Genomic DNA, 15,510 nt, shown 5'->3' on the forward strand with positions numbered 1-15,510 from the left:
AGGACTTGAGCCACAGTCGACTACATGGGAGTCCAACAACACAGCCATTACGCCAACTGCTGGTCCCAATATGTAATCTCCTATAATGGAATTGGCCCACAGGTTTAAGTAACTGAAAGTCATTAAACCATGGATATTCCTAACTTTTGCTTATGTGAGAAGAAAAGTTTGCTCAGGTGATACAGGTTTATTTGGAACTGCAACTATGAGGAGAGTTTACCATACCTACAGGAAGATAATGCAAGGATATTCAGCCTCAGTTTGAGCATAGAGAGCTGCCCACAAGAAGAGAGTACTGCTAGGACTCTTTGATTCCAAAACAATGGTTTGGGACCAGCAGTTGTAATGGCTATGTTGCTGGACTCCTATGTAGTCGACCGCGGTTCCTGTCCCAGACCCGGTGACTTAAAACTCACGCCGGGCGCATGTGTGTGCGTGCCCAAGATCCCAAGAGGAGAATGGAGGAGAAGGGATTGTAGCGTGGCCATCCCCCCCTGGGGGGTGATTTCTTGCTTTCTGTCTCTCTGTCTCTCTCTGTCTGTCTGGCAAGCGCACGTGCTCTATGGCAAAAACCTCTCCAAAAAAAAAAAAACCACAAACACAAAAACAAAAAAACAAACAATGGTTTAATTGTTAATCAGAAAAGTTGCATTAAGGTGTACATCTTTTCTTGTGTTCTGTTGACCATTTTCTGGAGCACAATTATTTCCTGGAAAGTTGGAAAGAAAACTGAATAAGGCCAGTCCCATAGCCAAGTAATTAAGGGATTTGGATACCAGATAGCCAACTGCAGTTCAAATCCTGGCCCAGCAGCTTTAAAAACCATGCTAGGTGTGTATGTGTGTTCCAAATCCTGACAGAATGTGACCATGCCCAGTGGGGACTGCTTTCTCCCTTTCTCTCCCTCTGGTAAGCACATACCTTCAGCAATTAAAAGGAAAGAAAAAAAAATAATAAAACTGAATAAAACTTTTTAATTCACTGTAAAAAGAAAAGGGTAATCGAGCATATGCCTGAAGGGAGTAGTTCAAGAAAACAGAAAATGAACCCTAAGACAGTGAGACAATGGGGCCAGCAGGTGGCAGGGTGGTTAAGGCGCTGGACACTCCCACATGGCCAACATGGTTCAAGACCTGGACCTGGTAGCCTGCTTTCTCACTTTGCCTCTCTCTTTGTCTCTCTCTCTGTCTGTGTTTGTCTGGTCAAATTAAAATAAATGAATGAATGAATAATAATAATAAAAAAGACAGTGAGACAAAACACTGCTGTGGAAAGGTCAAAGTGGAGCCTGTGAGCAGAGATGAGGGGATCAGCTCAGGACTATCCCATCACTGTCTGCAAAGGCTGGCTGGACATGAGGGGAGAAGGGGGAGCACCAGCCTGCTTCAAGCCTTGGGATAGGATGCAGAGGTGCCCACAGTGCCGGGGACAAAAGAGCCCACAGGTGGACCTACAGATGGTCATCAGTCACTTTAGGGAGAGGAGAGTAAGGGGGGGTAGGTGAGCAGGTAAGGGAGTTAGGTATGTAGGCACAGATAACTCGTATGAAAAGACTAGGTATTTTGTGCTATTTTGTCATTTACACAGGGTCTCTCTGTGTCCCAATCCTCCCGCCTCAGCCTCTAGATTGGGACTACAGGCATGCACCACCATGTCTCTTCTTCAGAAAGGGTCTCACTATGATGCCCAGGCCAGCCTCAAGCTCATAATCCTCCTGCCTCAGCCTCCCCAGGTCAGTGGGATTGCAGGTGCAGCCCACCTCACTGGGCCTTTATGTTGGACTAGGCCTTTAACCCTTCCACATGGTGCTGGCTCATGGAGGGACAGTGTCTTAGCAGTACAAACCACCATGGCAGGGCTGAGATTAGGTTTGAAACAGAAAGAACATGACAACAGTATGAAGAGAGAGTCTATCTAGGGTTATTTTTCTAAAATAGGAGCCTCTTACAAACGTTTTCCTTCAAAGTCAGCCCAAGTGACCTCACTCACATTTGGGATTGATATGGTCCTCCACATTCCAGATGGAGTTGAGTGTTTCTTTGAGGTAAGGAGTGCAAGTAACTTCCAACTGCTCCCAGCCCCTGTGAAAAGTTGATACACACATCTCTCAGGAGACCTGAAATTCATCAGAGAATAGTACTGTCTACTGCTCTTAAATCTGAGGAACTTCTCTCTTTTCAATCTAGTGGCCATTATTTTTCAACCTCATTCTTTTGTATTCTGTAACTATCCTAGGAGTGCTCTAGCATACAGTATTTCCATTTTAGAAAGAGACATAGACCCAGACATCGGCAAAGTCAGATGTACAAATGTTCAACTAGTAGAAAACAGACCATCCAACTACCCTGCAGTTCTGCACTCCACAAAACACGTGCTGCCTTTTCTAATGTCATCTACCACTAAGAAAAAACAAACATAACTGAACACTGACCACTGGGAAATGGAATCTTCTGGTATATTCCTTATAGTGTAAAAGGAAAAACGTGTGTCTTGATCAGGACATCAAAACCCTAGGGACTTACCACCTGGGAAGAACCTTTCCTGAGGAGCCCAGGACACAACCTGTGACCAGATGGATGAGGCGAATTCGACTTCTCAGCACTTTTATCCGGTTTCCAAATTTTCTGTTTACAATCTCAATACGCCAGAAATCATTTGAGTCCCCTGTCCCGTTCTGGCACATAAAGCAAGAAAACACACACACACACACACACACACACACACAGAAAAAGTGAGATGACTTTAGAGGAACAGTGCCAGAAAGGTAAATGACCACCCCCCTTTCAGATGTCACCATCTTATGAAGATCAAAGACCAGATCAGCCTCAGTGGTTGAAGTGGGAAAAGGAGGAAATAACTGACGCTAGCCCAGCATGCACTACTACAACCAAAAAAAGAAATACAACTCCTTGAACCAGAAGTCCAATTCTTTACTTCATGAGATTAGAACTTAAGTTCCAAATAGATGTTATGCCCATAAGCCAGCCCCAAGAGCGAACAAAAATAGATCTTGGCCATTTGCATACATTACCTTGGCCATCTGGATACTCACTCATCTAAGCCAGAAAAGATCTGGCCAGGATATTACACTTTGGAAATGAAGACAGTGTGTCTAATATTCCTTAGGAGGTGCCCACAAGAAAAAAAGATTAGAAAGTTCAGAATCTTGGCTCTAGTACAATGTGGGATGAGCAAATAAAAAGAGTGTTGGGGGGGACCAGCAGTTAGCATAATGGCTATGTTGGTGGATTCCCATGTGTCGACTGTGGTTCGAGTCCCGGACCCGGTGGCTTAAATTCATGCCGGGCACGTGTGTGTGTGTGCCTAAGATCCCGAGAGGAGAATGGAGAAGGAACTGCGGTGTGGCCATCCCCCGTGGGGGGTGATTTCTCGCTTTCTGTCTCTCTGTCTCTCTCTCTTTCTTGAGAGCACTCACACCCTATAGCAAAAAACTCTCCAAAAAAAAGAGTGTTGGGACCTCTACCTCCAGAAACCCAGAATCTTCAGAAGCACCAAAGGCCTTGGAAGGGAATGTAACTGAAAGTCGTAAATATAGTTTCGTACTAGTTGTTTTTGTCTTCAATTACCGTCCAAATCTTAAGTACTCATAGAGATTTTGCTCTACAAACTGCATCTCCCTGAAGTGTAAAATGCAAAAGCTCTATAGATAACACCCTCTGCAGAACAGGGAAGTGAGCCTTAAAAATAACGCCAGGGAGAATTTGTGATCTGGCAAAAGATGTACATGTTCATCTGGGGCCATATTGTGGGTCCTCAGCTTTTATGTCCAGTGTGATTTTAAGAAACCAAAGAGTATTCATATTTGACATTTATTAAATATCAGAATATATAAAGGCATAGTTATTATACGATGAGAGAAACAGAGACAGACGGACTTCATAGGCTGCTTTTCCCACGGCAAGCCTAGCCAAAAAGTTTCCAAATGTTTAGAAAGTCCCTGTGCAGCCTACAACCTTTAGGTCTATTCCAGAGTTCTGGGGGAGAATGTGTCCCATCACGTGACCCTGAACCAAGCCCCACAACTTCCTACATCCTGCTCACACTCCAGATGCTCACTTACTATGCCATAGCCAGTGACCTGATAGTGCTTCCGGGTCAGAGGGGCCTCATGGTAGTGACTGTGCAAGTTCCGAGAAGTCCTAAAAGAGAAAAGTGCTGTTATCCTGAAGAAAAGAGATGTGCGATGTTTTTATTTTACCTGGGACACTCAGTAATCTGTTAGGGTAAGAAATATTAACATCAGAGCCCTCACATCCAATGTATCAGGAACTTGTTGACTATTTACTCATAAGAAATATCCAGAAAACTAGAGAAGAAGAGTGCAAGCCCAGAGATACAGATGGTAGGAATAACAGACTACATGGCAAGAAAAGGGGTAACTTCAGGGGTTGGGTTAGGGGTGGCGAAGGGGTGACTTTCACACATTTGGAAGTTTTGAAGTACTTAGCTTGCCTGATTTATGAGGTAGGTTGTGTCAAAAAAAATTAAAACTTGCAGTCTACATATGCCTACGATAGGTGAATCTCTCCACTTCCATCTACTCTATCCCTGTCACCGTTTTTTTTTTTAAAGTAGAAATCTGTGGGAGATGAAAGTGGGTTTAATTTAGTTTTTTAAGTTATTTAGTTATTTTTAAAATAATTACCGAATTAAATTTATTATTATTATTATTTTATTTGCTATAGGGCACGTGTGCTTATTATTAGAGAAAGGGAGGAACAAAGTGATAAAGCAAGTTGCCAGATCTGGGACTTGAACCATAGTAGGTCATGTGAAAGTCCACTGCTTTAACCACCATGCCATCTGCTGGCCCCAGTTATTTAGTTCTTTTTCTTTTTCCTTAAGAGAGATTTTTGCTATCGGGTACATGTGATCACAGGAGACACAGAGAGAGATAAAAAGACAGAAAACAAGAAATCACCCCTTAGCGGGGAATGGCCACACCATAATCCCTTCTCCTTCATTCTCTCTCCTCTTTGGATTTTAGGCATGTACATACATGTGCCTGGCATGAGTTTCAAGATGCCAGGTCCAGGACTTCAACTGCAGTTGGCTACATGGGAGTTGAGCGCCTTAACTGCTATGCCACCTGCTGGCCCCAGTTATTCAGTTCTTAATAACAACTCTTACTTTTATCCATATTAAGTAACAAATATTTCTTATAAAATTTTTAGAAATTAAAAAAATAAAATTTAATTATAGCAATTAATTTTAATTAATGATAAATTTTATTTAATTACAATTAAATAAAAATTGAAAGTATTCAAAATTCTTGGGCCAGCCCCAAAGCCAATTAGTTAAGAGCACTAGATCTCACATGGTCAACCATGGCTCGAATCCCAACACCAGCAGTTGAAAAAATAACACTAGGCGTGTGTGTCGTGCATGCCTAAAATACTGACAGGATGGAGAAATGGAGGAGTAGGGATTGCAGCATGACCATGCCCCACTGGGGAGTGATTTCTCCTTTTCTCTGTCTCTCTCTGGTAAGGACGTATGCCCTCTGGCAAATTAAAAAAAAAATTAAATTATCCAAAATCCAACTGACTAGAGAAAAATCATGGCTAACCACTTTTCTACATACACACTCATATATACTTATATCCCTGATTTTTTTTTTTTATATCTGCTTCTGATAATTCTAGTATATGGCATCTTTGCAGGGCCTGGTAACTCTTCAAAATCTTGTTAGCTTTTGAATGCTCTTAAGAAGAATTTTTTAATATTATTCTTTAGTCGTTTTTTATCATTTTCAGTTAGAGCATTGGCTAAGTCACCTGGTTTACTATATTATCAGAAATCGACTCCTACACCTTTCTAAAGGTAGCCACTTAAGAAGCAGCTTTGGACAACTCAATCTTTTTGTTTTTTCCTCTAGAAGAAGGGAAACTGAAAAGTACCCTTAGAGTTAAAAGCTCCCCAGAACTCAAATAGGCAGGCGAAGGGCTGGCCTGCTTATCTTATCAACCTTCATAAAACAGCAGCCTTGTTCCATTTTCTAGAGCCTCATTCAAATCTGACTTCTCTTCATTTTATTTCCTTCTTTTAGAGGTTTCTGCCTTGGGTGCATGTGCTTGTTGGAGAAAGAGGCAGAGATAGTGAGAGGGAAAGTGAGAAATCGCCCCCTGGGGGGTGGCCATGCTGCAATCCCTTCTCCATTCTCCTGGGATCTTGGGCATGTACATACACATGCATCCAGCATGATTTTTGAGCCGGGCCTGGTAACTCTTCAAAATCTTGTTAGCTTTTGAATGCTCTTAAGAAGAATTTTTTAATATTATTCTTTAGTCGTTTTTTATCATTTTCAGTTAGAGCATTGGCTAAGTCACCTGGTTTACTATATTATCAGAAATCGACTCCTACACCTTTCTAAAGGTAGCCACTTAAGAAGCAGCTTTGGACAACTCAATCTTTTTGTTTTTTCCTCTAGAAGAAGGGAAACTGAAAAGTACCCTTAGAGTTAAAAGCTCCCCAGAACTCAAATAGGCAGGCGAAGGGCTGGCCTGCTTATCTTATCAACCTTCATAAAACAGCAGCCTTGTTCCATTTTCTAGAGCCTCATTCAAATCTGACTTCTCTTCATTTTATTTCCTTCTTTTAGAGGTTTCTGCCTTGGGTGCATGTGCTTGTTGGAGAAAGAGGCAGAGATAGTGAGAGGGAAAGTGAGAAATCGCCCCCTGGGGGGTGGCCATGCTGCAATCCCTTCTCCATTCTCCTGGGATCTTGGGCATGTACATACACATGCATCCAGCATGATTTTTGAGCCACCAGGTCTGGGACTCAAACCATGGTCGGCTCTGCGTGAGTCTAGTGGTATAACCACCATGCCATCTGCTGGTCCTCATTTTATTTCTTAAAAGAACTCTTTGCTCTTGGTTCCCATATCCCACTTATTTATCCAAATAGCAAATTCACTTACTCTTTGTGTTCTAGGCGAATGATGTCCCCATGTCTCACAAACTCCACTGGATAGGAAGGGTCCAGGGGATCTGCCAAGGAGACACGAGCATTGGTCCCTGGACTCATTCACTGACTAGGCTAGTATCAATCTATGGCCGAGGGGTAAACAGCTACAGTACCACACGATGTGTGCTAGAGATACTAAGAGTACTGAGAGAACAAAGAGTAAGGGCCTTAATTGCCTCAGATGATTAGAGAAGGGTATCTCAGAGACATACTTGGAAAGACTCAGAAGGGGAGAATTCTCCCAGGTGAACGAGTAGGGCAAAGGCACAGAGGCAGGAAAGAACAAAACTCATTTGATCAATGGCAAATGGTTTCCTACCATTGGGTGGGGAGGAGGAAAAGTTGGAACGGGAGATGAGGATGTAAGTAAGGTAGAGTGGGACTACTACAGAGGCCAGGCTGGGGATGTGACCCCTATCTGACAGGCACTGAAACCCCACCGGAGCTGACACTGGGAAGCGAAATCATCACTCTTCCTTTTAGTAGTAATACTATAGTCTCCCAAAAATGAATCCCATGCGAATGACCATTTGCCCAACTCTCCTAAAAAAACAAATGTTAAAGAATGCAGATTTTTCTAGTGATTATCTTGTCTCCGGCAACAGACTTGCAACAGTGTGAGAAGAAAGTGCTGAAATAGTTAAATATCTCCTTATCTGGAGGTCAATATCTGGAAGTCAAGACAGATCAAGATCTAGAAAGGCAATGATATGGAAACGAAGCTGGCAGAAATCATAACAACACAGACTGGATCCTTGCAAATTTGTGTCCCAAACAGTGAGACACCAACACTATAAATAGATCAAGGTCAGGAAAGATAAATTTGCCAGTGCCAATCACTGACTCTCAAGAGAATAAAGAGAATTCAAATGCAGAGATGCCCATTGCTATGCTGTCTTTCAAGGTCCCTGAAAAATATTGATTACAAGATGACATATCAAATAGGTCAATAGGGAGGGAAAATTTTGATCTCATAGGGATTTGTAGCATTTATAGCTATAAGAACACAATGGTCTTAGTTTGTAAAGTTCCCATAAAATCCTTAGTTGCTTGGGTGAAATGCAACCATCTTAACTTAGAAGACACAATGGAATAATAGACCAGGGATGTTGAAGACTAGGTATCTGCCCACATGACTTAGAAATAAAGCTGGTCTTCCCTCCTAACTCCTCATTGTGAGAGACCACTGATGTTTGGCCTGTTGGATTAAGACACAGCCAACACTAGTATTACAAAGATGTGAAAAACAGACTCTGTCCAATGGTGCAATCATTTAAGTAACAGGAATGGGACACAAAGATGGTGGTTGTGTTTGCCACATTTCTAGCCTAGAAATGGCAATAGAGAAGGTGGAACAAGGAACAAAGAAGGTAATTTTGATGTGCAGCTGCGCCCTTCTCCACATTGGCTCAGGAGGCTGCCTTAGGAGAGGCTGAGGCAGGTGGCGTTTGCTAAAGAGTCCAGAGAATTCCTGTGGCATAGGACTATCAGCAGTGACACTGGGCTCAGAGGTGAGGGAACAATGCCCTCTGTCCTCTTCTCAGCTGCAGCAGAGACAGAGCTTGCAGGTAGCCAACTGTCTGGCCAAAGAATGGAAGAGCTAGATAAAGCTCTTGCTCTTGTCATAAAGTCCTGAGAGCCCAACCGGTATGCTTCAGTTATTTCACGCAAGCCAGTCAGAGGCAGACCAGAAGACGCTGAGTAATGCTCTAGGCGCCAGACTGGACAAGCCCAGTGACAGGGCTGGCAGGCCCAGATTTCTAATGAACGGATTCAGTCCAGGAATGAGCAGTATTTGGCACTCTGTCTCATTGAGACAAGACAACCTGTGCTGCATCACAGGCTGGGAGCTGTGAGGCTGGGTGTGAAATGAGAGCAGTTGCCAGGTACCCTCGGCTGGTACTCACCAGCCCCTGATACATACTTAGGTAACCTCTTCCTGGGGTAAGTCTGAGCGTTAGCCCTGCTCTCTGGCCTCAAGATGAAAAAAGCTCTGTTTTGCTAAGTGCTTATCCTCTGCCTACAATAGTGCTTGGACGATAGTAGGTGCTCGATAAATAACTGCCAAGAGGATAACTAAGACCTTAGTAAAGATGTTATCAAAGATGATCAGGGAAGTCCATCTCAGTGTCATTCTCTTGGAGGCAAAAGAAATGTTAAGAAGGGTTCAGAGCAGGCGGTGAGACAAGAAGCATCAGGTCCTGATCACATTACCTGAGTTTGTATTATGTTTCTTGATAATCCACAGGTTGTTGTAGTCCTTGTGCAAGTAGGTGGTGACCTAGGTGGGGGTGGGAGCAGAGGGAGGAGGAGGCGGGAGGGAGAATGCCATCACTATCAGCACAGCTGACCACAGACAATCAAGCAAAGCAACACTGGGGAAGCCTCCTTCAGTATCCCAGCACCAGCCCAAGGGGGCCGTGTTTCCCAAAGGGCTCAGTAGCATTGGTGAGAGACTCTTCCCTTCCTTCCACAGGTAGAGGCCTTGACCCATGCAAGCCTTTTTGATTTGTCTCTTTGAAGTTCTCTGTATCTTGTCCTTAAAGTTTCAGCCTTCTCTAGGGAGACACCACAATACTTGCATAAAAGAAGAGTAGATTTAGTGTACTTTAAAAAGTAATTAAGACCATGCCTCAGACTCACTAAATGAAAAATTCATGGTATTACATTTTATATAATGTGGCCAAAGGAAACTAAAAAGCTCTATAAATACCTCGTCCTAGAATTTTAACCCACAGACATTTTGTACACACTGATTTCTTTAAAAAGTATGTATGTGAGGGGTGGGCAGCCAGTAGCATAGTGGATAAGGTAGATGGATCCCATATGGCCAACTGTGCAGTTTGAATCCCAGACCTGGCCAAGTGCGTGTGTGTGCATGCCCAAAATCCCAAGGGGAAATGGGGGAGAAGGGTCTGTGGTATGGCTAACCTTCCTGGGAGGGGGTGCTTTCTCTCTCTCTCTCTGTCTCTCTCTTTTCTGTCTCTCCCCAGCAAGTAAGTACACATGCCCTTGGCAAGTTAAGAAAAAAAAAAGAAAGAAAAGGCTGTGTGTGTGCATGCTAAAAATGTGCTAAAAAGTGCTAAAATTAAAATCTAAAAATGGTATGAAGGTCTACTAATACAGGAATAGACATACTATTGATAGTATGTCCATAGGATGGAACATTATACAGTCACAAAAAATATTTCAGGTCATTTTTTAGCAGCATGAAAAAAGGCTCATGAAATGCTGCTGCTGAAAATGGCTGCTACTTAAAACCAGACACTGTCCTAAGGAGCAGGCAAGTCTTGTCAGCTCCACACTATGGTTATCTCCTCCCCGCTGCCTACGAGGAAACTGAGGTTAAGCCATTTGCTCAAGGTCACACAGCTTATGAGTTAGGGGAGACAGGATTCACACCAGAAAATCTAACTCTATCTCCAGGATAGAGATCATCCAAATACAATTGTGCCAGTTATGTAAACAAATATGTAAACCTGGAAACAATGGAAATATAGGCATTTCTCTTGCAGCATGAGTTTTTCAACTCCAATTGGACAAAACATGACTGATTTACTTGCAAAGAGATTTGTAATGATCATTTAGGAGGAAAAGTATATTTTGCATATATGAAATAGGCTGCCTTGTCTGAGTGGTTTTGCTCTGTTACTCAGAAAAACATTAGTGATGGTAGTTGTAAGAATATGCAAGTGGGGGGACCAGCAGTTAGCGTAATGGCTATGTCGCTGGACTCCCATGTAGTCGACACTTAAAACTCACACCAGGCACATGTGCGTGCATGCCCAAGATCCCGAGAGGAGAATGGAGGAGAAAGGACTGTGGCGTGGCCAACTCCCCTGGGGGGTGATTTCTCACTTTCTGTCTCTCTGTCTCTCTCTATCTTTCTGACAAGTGCATGCACACTATAGCAAAAACCTCTCCAAAAAAAAAAAGAATATACAAATAGGGCCAGCAGCAGGTAGTGTTTTGGTTAAGGTGCTGGATTCCCACATGGCCAACCACAGTTTGAGGCCTGGACCTGATGGCTTGAAAATCACACCATGCATGCCCAAAATCCTGAAAGGTGGCTGGAGAAGTTATTGAGGTGTGGCCATCCCTCTAGGGGATGATTTCTCACTTTCACTCTCTGTCTCTCTCTGGCAAGTACATATACCCTAAGGCAAAAACAAACAAAAAAAGAATATATAAGAAGTTAAAATTTTGGTGATCATAGAGAAATGACAATAAATGCATATGTATATTATGTGTGTGTGTGTATGTGTGTGTATTTTTCAGGCCCTATATTTACATATATTTTAAAAACACTTGAAAACTGAGACCTACAGATGTTAAACTGGGCAGGAAGACCACTAGGTGTTGTTTATCTATTTACAGATGAGGAAATGGGCTGAGAAACGCTAAGTGGCTCAGTTAATGACAAAGGCAGATACCTCCATCCCTTGGCTCTCCCTACGTCACCATCATGATTTCACACCTCCACACATGGGTTCCAAGTGTGTAACCGAGACTCACGTAACCGGACCTTTCAGAACTCAGCCTTTCTCTCCCTTTACACAGTACAGATGTTCCTGGCCACCAAGCCATAGCATTATTATCTTCTTTATGACACCTGCAGCAAGGTATTACCCAGGAACGGTTAGCTGTAATTTTCTACCCTGGCTGTACATGAGAATCTTCTAAGGTGCTTGAAATCAATACAAAAATGCACAATGCATGGGCCCCATCCTAGACTAATTAAGTCAGAATCTCCGCGGTACAACCCACACATCAGAATATTTTACAAGCTCTCCAGTGGACTCTAAAGTGCACCAGGGCTGAGAGCCACTGGGCTAGAACCACTGGAGAATCAAGGATGAAAAACAGACACTAAAACCCAGCACCATGGGTCAACTTTTCAGTTACTAAAAAGGAAATAATAATGAAGTATTCTGAGAAACAAAACTTTTGGCCAAATGAAGACACTGGTCATTTTCAAGGAGAAACTTCATTTACAAGCATCTCAGAATAACAGCCTTCCTGCAGCCTCTATTTCCTCACCTCCCATTTACCCCTTACGTCATTGCATCTGCAACTTCTGCCCTTGTCGCCCCACTGGACCTGCCATCATCAGAGGTCCAGCCTATCATGCCTTCCAGGCCTCACCTTCTGAGCTCTCTGCAGCACCTGAGCTGCAGACCACCTCCTGCTTCCAGAGACCGGGTCTCTCTGTATTCTTCCCCACTCCAACCTCCCTGTTCATGCCTCCTCATTCTCAGCTTCTTCCCCTGGCTCCACTCAGAGCATCTATGAACATTGCCCTAAATGGTAGTGGTCTCTAGGGTTCCTTCAGTGGGCCTTGTCCCTCTGCACAACCTTTTTGGGCAATGCCACCCATTCCACTGTGTGCTGCCACCATCCTACTGTGCGTCAATACCCATTTGCTCCATTCTCCAATCTCTGTCCTGAGATAAGCCCCAAATCTAAAATACACAAAGGAAAACTCTCCAATGCAATCCTTCCTCTTCTGTTTCTGATTATGGTGAAAGGTGTACCACGGTACACCTTGGCATCCATATGGACCTGAGCAGAACTCTTCCTGACATCCATCGGATACTGGGCCCTGACATTACACCTGTGAGGTGTGCCCTGAATCAATCCCAACCTCTATCCCCATGGTCTCTGCCTCCATTTACCAACCTTCGTCATGATTACTGCCTCCTTACTGGCAATCCATCTCACTCTCATTGAAGGTACTGTTCTGATCTAGAGATCTAATCACACCTTGTCATCATTTAGTAACTTCTGTGGCTTCCCTCAGTCTATGGAACAAAGCCAAATCCACTAAAACAGAGGCCTCTCCCAGGCACCACCACCCTTTAACATCTGCTCCTCCCTCTCAGGCACCATCCACCACAGCCACACCAATGCTCCCTACCATGGACGCAGTGGGTCCACTTGTCCAGACGCTACTGGGGCTAGCCCTCAGGTTAGCTCATTTGATCCTCACAACTCTGTGATGGAGAGGGGTCCCAGTTTAAATATGAGGACACTGGGAGCCAGCATGTGGTATGGTAGTTAAGGGCGCTGGACTACCACATGGCTGACTGCAATTTGAGTCCTGGATCTGGCAGCTTGCCTTCTCACTTTCTCTCTCTCTCTCTCTCTCTCTCTCTCTCTCTCACACACACACACACACACACACACACACACACACTCTGCCCTTCTCTGGTCAAATTAAAAAATAAATAAATAAAATAAAAAATAAAGCTTAATCAAATAATTTAAAAAAAAAAAAAAAAAGAAGAAGGACGAGGATACTGAGGGACAAAAGAGCAATGAAGCTTGTCCAAAGTTGTCGTCTGTATGGAACCAGGGCACGAGAATCTAGCCTGGCCCCAAGGTCTGTGTTCATAACTATTACATTTTACTCATCATGCACTTGACGCTAGGCACTGAGCTGGGCACTGGAGCCTTCCAGGAGCTGGCAATCGAGCAGCACAGACATGGAGGAAGCACTCGCAGTTTGTTTGCATTAACAGGGTCCTGCTGAGGTATGTGGAAAAAAAATGCTGAGGTATGTGGGGGCCGAGAAAGCCTTTTGTAAAAGGGATACCTAACCCAGTACCAGGGAGAGGTGGGTCTTGATAGCCAGAGAACATCTAAGCCTAAAGCAGCTGAGGCTATCCAGACAAATGCGGAGGAAGGAACAGGGCAAGGAAATGTTTCAAGCAGGAGAAACAGCAGCAGCAAAGGATGGGAAGCAAAAAAGCAAGTAAGTCGGGGGTTCGGTCATGGCCGACAGTTGGGTGTTACCACGTACAAACATTCGAAGGCTCACTGACCTGCTGCTGGCGCGCACCAACGCCCTCGGGGTAGAGGTGCCTGTGGGAGTGCAGATAGCCGATGGCCATGCGGACATTCTTCATGGTGATCACAGAGCCATAGGCCAGGTCTGCGAGGAAGGAAGACAGTGACAGGTGAGCTGGCATGGTGCTAAAGGCGGCTCCTGCCTGGGAGAGGTCTCTGAAACCACAGGACTCACTAGCCCTCTGAGACTCGCCTGGGCCGGCACTGTCTAGGGCAGGAAGCACAGATGCCTTCCTCCTCCAACAGAGTCGACTCATGAGGGAGTTCCACAGGGCCCCATCTGTACCCTTCCCGCCCCACCTTCTGAGGACTTCGGAAGAAGCTGTGTTGGTACTGCCGTTAAGGAAGAACCATTTACAATAGCAAAAGACTAGTGTTAAAAGAAAATTAAACCAGTCAATTTAACAGAGTTTTAATAGAGCAAATCTTAATATGACTTAAATCAAGCAGTTGTCCCGGACTTCTGGACAACTCCAGCCAGCCTCGTGGTCAACTTGGCATTGAAGCTGGCAGAACAGGAAAAGTGACGTGTGGAGTAAAAAGGGAAGTGTTCTACAAAAAATGTGAGGGAGTGAGGTAGAGAAATCACGGGTTACATTTTGAAGTTTGTTTGCATTAACACGGTTTAAAAGGCAGGATGCCTGTAATTGACTGAAGCCTAGCAGCTATGATTGCCTATAACCTAGCAACCAGCTCAGGAAAACCGCCTAACATGTACAATTTTGGCTTACCTTAAGAATCCAAGTGTGCTGGGACCAGCAGTTAGCGTAATGGCTACGTCACTGGACTCCCATGTAGTCGACCATGGTTCGAGTCCCGGACCCAGTGGCTTAAACTCACGCCGGGTGCGTGTGCGTGCGTGCCCAAGATCCCAAGAGGAGAATGGAGGAGAAGGGATTGCAGCGTGGCCATCCCCCCCGGGGAGTGATTTCTAGCTTTCTATCTCTCTGTCTCTCTCTGTCTGTCTGGAGAGCGCATGCGCCCTATAGCGAAAATCTCTCCAAAAAAAAAAAGAATCCAAGTGTGCAAGTACAGTGGCTGTTTTAGGCCAAAATAGTTTAACACTAGAAATGACTAATCAGTCAAGGTATGTACGTGCATTCAACAGAATAAAGGAAGAGGCATTTCATGTCTTCATTTGGAATGTTCTCCAAGGTTTAACACTATGACGGACTGATAAGATTGACTTTTCATTCTATATCATTTTGTGCCTTTTGAATCTAGTACCACATGAAATAACTGTTTTTTTTACTCTGAATTATACACACATGCACACACACAGAGTAAACTGCTTTCTCAAGAGCAGCCCTTCCTCCTGCAGGCCGGGGCACTGAAAAACCTCCTTCTGTATGTCTTTCTTCTCTATCCCCTGGAAGCTGGGTGCCCCGCCAGTCTCACACTGCACCAGAGATGGCCTACCCGTCTTCCTTGCTCAAGCAGTCAATCCACAGAAGACATGCCTTACACAGTGAAACCAAAGGTGGAGGAGGCCTGGCTGCAGCCCTGAGAGAGCCCTGACTGGAAGGAAAATGGCTCCACACACTGACAAGTACGGGACAACAGGCAAGTGCTCCCTGAAGGTGTGACAATGTGTGACATGGTGGAAGCTCAGATTAGGGGAGGACGAATTCTCTCCCAAGGAGTAAAACAAAGATGACCTGACAGCAGAGATCC

The 15,510-nt window shown here is 44.3% G+C and overlaps 1 protein-coding gene across 1 annotated transcript in view; it reads right to left on the reverse strand.

The window, feature by feature from the left end:
• Positions 1 to 15,510, reverse strand: part of POMT2 (protein O-mannosyltransferase 2) — a gene marked incomplete in the record, with an annotated part of 52,163 nt that overhangs the window by 9,546 nt on the left and 27,107 nt on the right. Inside the window, 6 exon segments of the mRNA XM_006157077.3 lie at positions 1,990 to 2,081; positions 2,523 to 2,674; positions 4,082 to 4,160; positions 6,941 to 7,010; positions 9,202 to 9,268; positions 13,812 to 13,921. Of these exon segments, the coding sequence (XP_006157139.2) occupies positions 1,990 to 2,081; positions 2,523 to 2,674; positions 4,082 to 4,160; positions 6,941 to 7,010; positions 9,202 to 9,268; positions 13,812 to 13,921 (570 nt within the window).

This window comes from Tupaia chinensis, unplaced genomic scaffold (genome assembly GCF_000334495.1).
Source record: "Tupaia chinensis unplaced genomic scaffold, TupChi_1.0 Scaffold000528_1, whole genome shotgun sequence".
In the NCBI taxonomy this organism is placed as follows: domain Eukaryota; kingdom Metazoa; phylum Chordata; class Mammalia; order Scandentia; family Tupaiidae; genus Tupaia; species Tupaia belangeri.